The sequence below is a fragment of the Martes martes genome (assembly GCF_963455335.1).
Source record: "Martes martes genome assembly, chromosome: 17".
NCBI classification, from domain to species: Eukaryota; Metazoa; Chordata; class Mammalia; order Carnivora; family Mustelidae; genus Martes; species Martes martes.
This window is the reverse complement of record NC_137905.1, coordinates 49,191,901-49,199,842: the sequence shown is the minus strand read 5'-3', so window position 1 is coordinate 49,199,842 and position 7,942 is coordinate 49,191,901. Positions and strand designations below refer to the sequence as shown.

The following is a 7,942-nucleotide window of genomic DNA, read 5'->3' as shown; positions in this document are numbered from 1 at the left end:
GGTCGCAGGCACAGAGGCCACGCCCACCTGTCGGCCCGCCCCCAGCCCCAGAACCGTTACCCGAGCGACGGCCAGACCTCATCCCGCCTCCCGATCCTGTTGCCAATCGAAGAGGCGTCGCCTGGGTGACCACCCCACCCCTTCCGGCGCGGGCCCGAGGCTTCCGGCAGGGGGCCCGGCGGCGGGCGGCGGTCCGGCAGCGGCGGGGCCGGGGCTGGGGGGCGGGGGGGCGCCCAAGATGGCGGCGGGCGGCGCGGAGGGCGGCTCGGGCCCCGGCGCCGCCATGGGGGACTGTGCGGAAATCAAGTCGCAGTTCCGCACCCGCGAGGGCTTCTACAAGCTGCTCCCCGGCGATGGCGCCGCTCGCAGGTCGGGTCCGGCTTCCGCCCAGACCCCGGCGCCGCCCCAGCCGCCGCAGCCCCCGCCCGGCCCTGCTTCCTCCTCCGGCCCCGGCGCCGCGGGCTCCGCGCCGTCCCCGCCGCCTGCAGGCCCGGGACCAGGGCCCGCGCTGCCCGCCGTGCGCCTCAGCCTCGTGCGCCTCGGGGAGCCCGACGCCGCCGGGACCGGGGAGCCGCCTGCCACGCCCGCGGGGCTGGGTGCCGGAGGAGATCGCGTCTGCTTCAACTTGGGCCGCGAGCTCTATTTCTATCCCGGCTGCTGCCGCCGCGGGAGCCAACGGGTGAGCGGCCTGCATCGTGGTGGCCTCGGTGCTGGCAGAGAGGATAGGGGCCCCCTGAGGTGATGCAGAAGTGATAGAAGGGTCCCCGAATGGATTTGGGGTTCTGAGATGGGCATCCTCGATGTGACGGACATCCCAGGGGGAAGGGTGCCCAGAAGTAATGCAGAATTCTAAAAGGTTGGGGGGGGGTGCTGGGAGGGCCTCCGGGGTTCTGGCCCTCCTAGAGGTGATGGAGAATCTTGAGGTCATGCGGGATCCCCAAGTTATGCTTGGGGGTTCTGGAGTGGCATTTTGGAGAGATTCTGAGATGCCATGGGACTCTCCGTGGTTCTGGGTGGTAGGGAATCTGCCCGTGGTGGAGAATCCCTAGGCGATGCAGGCTTGCAAGTGATGGAGAACCCCCCGGTGTTGCAAGTCTGGAGGTGTTGTGGGGGGTGGGGGTATCTTGAGACTTTGAGAGCCCAGAGGTGAGGATGATTGTGGAATTGATGGGGCACTTCGAGGTGATAGAGATCCCGCAGGTCTATGAAGTCTTAAGGAACACTGGGGCTCTGGGGATCATGAGGGTCCTGGAGGAAATGAGAATCTCTGAGCTGATGGGGAGCTGGAGGTGATAAGAGCCCAAAGGGGACATCCTCAGGTATGATGGGTATTTCTAGAGCGATGTAGGTCCCAGAGGGGATGAGACCCTTGAAGGTTATGGTAGTGCCCAAAAGTGATGGAGACCCTGAGAGCCTAGAGGTGGTGAAGGACCAAAAATGTGGGGGACCATGAGGTTTAATGTATCCATGAACTGTGGTGGGGGTCCTGAAATTTAGGGACTCCAAAGTAAAAAGAATCCTGGGATGTTGGGTGTTAGAGTCCTGGGGATTTGGGTAACCCTGCGTTTGGGGGAGCTTGGAATATTGAGGTGCCAAGATCCAGGGGGAGTTGCTGAGTCTGTGGGCCAGGACTGGAAAGAAATTGGAGCTCGGGGACTGTGGGGACCCCAAGCCTTGATACTGCAGACAAGGGTGTCCAGAGTTAGGGAGTCCAGCTCTGTGGGGGGAGGCACCGTGGCCTCATGTGGGGTGGAGGGGGGGCACCTTCCTGTCTGTTTTTTCCTTTACTGGGTCTGTGATTGGGTCCCCCTTCCTGCTGTGGTTGCCCACTCCCCCATCCACCTACCCACTTCCCTTCGGGATTTAACCCTCCTTCCTTTTAGTGGTTTCCCCCAACCTCAACACCCTCTTCCTTCCTCTCAGTGGTAGGAGCTATTAACTCCTTTTCTCCCACTGCTCAGTCCATTGACCTCAACAAGCCGATTGACAAGCGGATCTACAAGGGCACCCAGCCCACCTGCCATGACTTCAACCAGTTCACTGCTGCCACAGAGACCATCTCCCTGCTGGTGGGGTTCTCCGCCGGCCAGGTGCAGTACCTGGATCTCATCAAGAAGGACACCAGCAAGCTATTCAATGAAGAGGTGATTATGAGCCCCCGGGGCCTAGAACGGCTCCCCCCTCCCATTCAGCACCCACACACCATTGCCGTGAGACTGCAGCTGCCTGGGGAGCAGTGGAGGCCTGGGAGGGGCAGGAGACAGGAGAGAGAGGGGACGGACTGACAGATATATGGCTGGGGTCTCAGACAGTAGCTAGTGGGGTATCAGCTCATAAAGACAGCTGCACCTCCCATGCTCGGGGCCTCTGCTCTTACCCCTGTGCCGAACACTTTGCTCCTTGTGTTTTCCTCCATGGGTTAGGGATTGTGGTGCCCATGTTGCAAGGGAGACAACCGAGGCTAGTCCCTAGTTGGGACTTGTTTGAAGCCAGAGCCCTTGATCTTCACATTCTGGACCTGTGAGCATCAGATTGAGATCATTGGTGTGCCTGTGAGTCACTGTATGGTTTTGGGGAGGTGACTGTCCCTCCTGAGCCTCACTTTTACTTCTCTGCAAAATGGGATTCTCATCCTTGCCTCATGGGACCATTATTACAAAATCGGATGTGGAGATGGCTTAGTCCTGGCTAGACTTGGTGCCAGAGGACATGCCAAGGAACGACCTTATCCATGGGCGGAGGCCGCTCTTGTCCTCTGGCTTTTTCTCTCTGTTCAGAGGAAGTGTTCCGTATACACAGAATGAATGCGTGAATGGCAGAAGGGAGCGAGGGTAACAACAGTGAATGGATTAAAAATGCACCAGCTCGTCCATTCACAAAATACGTATGGAGCATTTGGTCTGTGCCAGGCGTTCTAAGCACCAGGGATCTCACATCTTAGTGAGCAGAACAGACAGAGGGCCGTCCCTTTGTGGAGCCTTCATCATCTAGCTCAGGGAGCAGACGGTTCTCAGATAAGTTCAGTATGCTGCATGTCAGAAGGCGGTGAGTGCCACCGAGAAGAATCCAGCAGGGAAGGGGGATGCGGAGTGTGTGGTGAGGTTTAAATTAAGTAGGCTGGTCGGGGAAGGCCTCACGGAGGGGGGTGACATTGAAATAGAGACCTGAAGGAGGCAAGCAAGTTGTCAGGGGAGGACATTCTGAGTAAAGGGAACAGCAAGGACAAAAGCCTAGAAGCAGGACAGCAGAAGGACTGTGTGGCCAGAGCAGTTACTGAGGGGGAGTGTGGGAGACGGGTCCCGAGAAATAACTGGGAGGCATCGGCCCCTGGAGGGGCCGGAAGCTCATGGCAAAGACTTCGGCTTTCAGAGCATTTCTCGACCAGGGTTCATCTCAGCCGGAGAGCACAGAAATGATGTGATTCTTTTCCAGCTTCTCCCCAAGAACGAGAAGCAACTGAGATGCCCGGGGAAGAAGTTAATTCATTGTGTACAGTGGGTGCCAAGGGGCCTCAGGGCTCAGTTCTCTCTGGAGCCCTGCTTGCGAAGGGCTGCCATGCTGTGGGGTTCGTTGGGAGAGGAGGGCGGGTTCTGGGTGTCAGCAAAGGATTGGTTCTGAGTTGCGAGGGGGAAAAGGAGCAGAGGCGCATGCGCAGCTGGCAGGACAGGGCTGTCCCTCGTGTGTCGAGGAAATCGTTTCCAGGCACCTGCTATGTGCACAGGTCTATGCTCTGGGGCTAGAGCAGTGAACCACATAGACGAGTTTCACTTCCCTGGGGGAGCGGATGTTCTGTGAATCGTTCTCTGGTGAAGCCTGACGCAGTAAAGACAAAGGAGAGGGTTAGACAGGTGAGGAGGGTTCTCTGAAAGGCAGGACTGTCCCCTTGCCAGAGACGGGACACCAAGGCTCCATGGAGCTCCCCGGGGCTGCCTCACAGGCCGCCCTTCTTCCTTTGCGTCCCTGTGGCCTGTTATCTGGCCCTTACCTTCAGTGTGGCGGGGGCGGGGGAGGGGAGGCCGTCGGAGGAGGTGAAGGCCACGTCCGAGGGGGCCGTTTCAGGGAACCGGCTCGGGGAGGAGGTTGGCCAGGAACGGACCGCCTCCCCCAGCCCCCGCCATCTGTCCCGGCAGCGGCTGATCGACAAGACAAAGGTGACCTATCTGAAGTGGCTGCCCGAGTCCGAGAGCCTGTTCCTGGCCTCGCATGCCAGCGGCCACCTGTACCTGTACAACGTCAGCCACCCGTGCGCCTCGGCCCCGCCCCAGTACAGCCTGCTGAAGCAGGGCGAGGGCTTCGCCGTCTACGCCGCCAAGAGCAAGGCGCCCCGCAACCCGCTGGCCAAGTGGGCTGTGGGTGAGGGGCCCCTCAACGAGTTCGCCTTCTCGCCCGACGGCCGGCACCTGGCCTGCGTCAGCCAGGACGGCTGCCTGCGCGTCTTCCACTTCGACTCCATGCTCCTGCGCGGGCTCATGAAGAGCTACTTTGGGGGCCTGCTGTGTGTGTGCTGGAGCCCCGACGGCCGCTACGTCGTGACGGGTGGTGAAGATGACCTGGTCACCGTGTGGTCCTTCACCGAGGGCCGTGTGGTGGCCCGGGGCCACGGCCACAAGTCCTGGGTCAACGCTGTGGCCTTTGACCCCTACACCACGAGGGCCGAGGAGGCGGCCGCAGCCAGCGGTGACGGGGAGCGGAGCGGAGAGGAGGAGGAGGAGGAGGAAGAGGAGCAGCCTGATGCCGGGGGCACAGGCTCCGGCGGGGGAGCCCCCCTCTCCCCACTGCCCAAAGCCGGCCCCATCACCTACCGCTTCGGCTCAGCCGGCCAGGACACGCAGTTCTGCCTGTGGGACCTCACCGAAGACGTGCTTTACCCCCACCCGCCCCTGGCCCGCACCCGCACCCTCCCTGGCACGCCTGGCACCACGCCCCCCGCCGCCAGCAGCTCCCGGGGCGGCGAGCCTGGCCCCGGCCCCCTGCCCCGCTCCCTGTCCCGCTCCAACAGCCTCCCTCACCCGGCAGGCAGTGGCAAGACCGGCGGCCCAGGTGCCACGACTGAGCCGGGCACACCGTTCAGCATTGGCCGCTTTGCCACGCTCACGCTGCAGGAGCGGCGGGACCGGGGGTCGGAGAAAGAGCACAAGCGCTACCACAGCCTGGGCAACATCAGCCGGGGGGGCGGCGGCGGCGGGGCTGGTGGCGGTGGCGGGGACAAGCCCAGCGGCCCTGCTCCCCGCAGCCGGCTGGACCCAGCCAAGGTGCTGGGCACCGCACTGTGCCCGCGCATCCACGAGGTGCCCCTGCTCGAGCCCCTGGTGTGCAAGAAGATCGCCCAGGAGCGGCTCACGGTCCTCCTCTTCCTGGAGGACTGCATCATCACCGCCTGCCAGGAGGGCCTCATCTGTACCTGGGCCCGGCCAGGCAAGGCGGTGAGTGGCCCCAAGCCAGCCTCCCCAGGGCCCAGGGAGAGGCGGGCGTCGGCAGGAGGGTTTGTCCCAGTCATAGCCTTTAGCCCTGTGGGATGAGGGGAAGCCAGGGAAATCTTAGCGTCCCAGAGCAAGACTTCTCAGATCTTAAGACTACCGGGCTTCTAGAACTCTCTGTGGCAGCAGAGAGAGAGGGTTGGGTGGAAGAGAGAGCTGGGAGTGCTGAGGACCGTGGCCAGCTAGCTGAAGGGCGGCCAGTGGGCCCAGCACACCCAGACCTTGTCACTTGTCACTCGAAGCCAGATCTGGGTTTCTAAGGGGCATAAGGATTTGTGAGTTGTGAAACCCTTTGAATAATGCGGGTCAAATTCTGTGGGCAACACTGAGCCTGTGGGCCCGCCTTCTGGCCTGGATCTTAGACTCTGGATCCGAGCCCACCTCTAGTCCCAGCTTTTGGAATCCCAGCTTGGGTTCCGGGGCTGCTCCCTGTGCGACCTTGGGCAAGTTGCCGCTCTTCGCTGACCCTTGAAGGTGGGTGGGAAGTGGATGGGTCCAACTCCTGGGATAGCTGTGGGGCTCAGGAAGGGCCCGGGGGGGAAGATCCCAGTGCGGGGAGCGCGGGCCTAGCACCTTCCATCTTTGGAGCTCTTGTCTCAGAGGGCTCAGCTCTGCGGGGTTTGGCCTTGTGTGCCGGGGATGCTAGGTCTGAGGCCCAGGGAGGGAGTGGTTTTAGAATTACAGGGTCTCGAATCCTTAGAACATCCTAACAGTCTCAGAGGCAGGGTCTTTGGGATTTGGGGAGTCTGACGAGTCCTGAAAGAGACCCCTCTATCTCCCTAGTTCACAGACGAGGAGGCGGAGGCCCAGACAGGGGAAGGAAGTTGGCCCAGGTCACCCAGCAAGTCAGTGGTAGAGGTAGGATTGCCCCTGAGTTCTCTCCCCCTCACCTCCCCAGTCAGAAAGGACCCCCGAGTTCCCCCAATCCTCTCCACTCCTACCCCCCTCCCTGTGCTCAGGACCACCAGAGGACTTTAATTATGGTCCAGGAGTGCCGCCTGCAGGGCCGGAGATGCTAGCGGGACTGGGACCTAAACCAGCGGCCTCTGTCTGGGGGGCTCTGGGGTGGCAAGGGCAAGGCCAGGGTGGCAGCCGCCTTGGGGGACTCCAGGCAGGCTTCCTCCCCACGGGACGGGTGGGAGCCCCAGGCAGTCTCTAACCCTCCTGTCTCCTCTGTCCTCTTCACCAGGGCATCTCCTCCCAACCAGGCAACTCCCCGAGCGGCACAGTGGTGTGAAGCCACGGATGTCGGGGTTCCCTGCCCCCACGCTCCCCGTCTCCTAGCCATATCCCTCCCGCTGACCTCACGGATCAACGTATTAACAAGACTAACCATGACGGATGGACTGCTCCCGTCCCTTGCCCTGCACAGATTTGGGGGGCAGAGGGTCCCCCAGACCGGCCCAGACACTCGGGGGGATGTAGTGGCCCGTGTGGCCTCAGCCTTGTCCCCACCCACTGCCAAGTACAATGACCCCTTCCTCTGAAACATCAGTGTTCGCCTCATCCCTGTCCCCAGCATGTGACTGGTTGCTCCTGGGGGAGAGACTCCCTTCCCACAACCTCTGCGGTGTGCCCCTCGTCCCGGGGGCAGGGCCGAGGTGGCCCACCCCTCCCCTGGCCTCCACCCTGCCCTTGCTGTTGTTCGTGCTTTTGAAGAGTGTTAAATTATGGAAGCCCCTCTGGGGCCCTCCCTGTCCCCCAGGACCTCTTATTTATACTAAAGTTCCCTGTTTTCACAGCGTCTCAGTTCCCTTCTGGGAGGCGTGGAGGGAGTGTGTGTGCCCTTTTGCTGCAGTCCTAGAATCCAGCTACTTCCACCAAAGGAAGAGTTGGGCCTTGCCTCTCCCCGACCGGTCCCCTCCCTGCTCTGTTCTCACCGCAGGAGGAGCTGAAGGCCTGAGGAGGGACTCACTCAGGGCGCACAGCGGGTGGGCCCCCCCTGCCTGCCAGCCCTCCAGCCCTGAGCCCTGGGCCCCCAAACTCTGGAGGAGAGAGGGCCGCCAGGGCTCCCTTACTGGTTTGAAAGGGCTCGAACTATCCAGATCAGATATGGAGGGGGGCTGCCCGGATGGGTCCCCCAGGTAGCTCCTGAGGTGCTCAGAGTGTGCCCCAAGTCTTGGCCTCCTGCTGCTGCCTCAGGGCTCCTGGCTCGCAGGGCGCCAGCTGGAGACCACGGTTTCCTCCGGGAGCGGGAGCGCTGTCCGCCCCTGCCGGGAACAACGAAAATCCCTCCTGGCTGGCTCTCCGGAGCTGCAGGGAGGGGTGTCTTCCCGCTCTGCCCTCCACCCCCCGAAATGTTTCTGTTTCTAATCCTGGCCTGGGCAGGAATGTGGCTGTGCGGCCAGGGTCCAGGGAGCTATTCTGGGGGCTCCTTTGCCTCCCCCAGGCTTTGGCCAGTGGGTCACCCCTGGTCCTGGCTCCTGAGGGCCTCCCTTCCCAATTCTCTCACCACCCCTTCCCCA

At 62.1% G+C, this 7,942-nt stretch overlaps 1 protein-coding gene across 2 annotated transcripts; it reads left to right on the top strand.

Moving 5' to 3' along the window:
• Positions 1–170: 170 nt before the first annotated feature.
• On the top strand, positions 171–7,216 carry DMWD (DM1 locus, WD repeat containing). 2 transcript variants are annotated; one of them, XM_080828694.1, is made up of 5 exons: positions 171–679; positions 1,962–2,144; positions 4,131–5,423; positions 6,261–6,335; positions 6,667–7,216. In XM_080828694.1, the coding sequence occupies exons 1-5, from the start codon at positions 239–241 to the stop codon at positions 6,712–6,714; spliced, it is 2,040 nt and encodes a 679-aa protein (XP_080684820.1). In that variant the 5' UTR covers positions 171–238; the 3' UTR covers positions 6,715–7,216. The 2 variants fall into 2 exon arrangements, with proteins under 2 accessions (XP_080684820.1, XP_080684821.1); XM_080828695.1 differs by lacking the exon at positions 6,261–6,335.
• Positions 7,217–7,942: the final 726 nt, after the last annotated feature.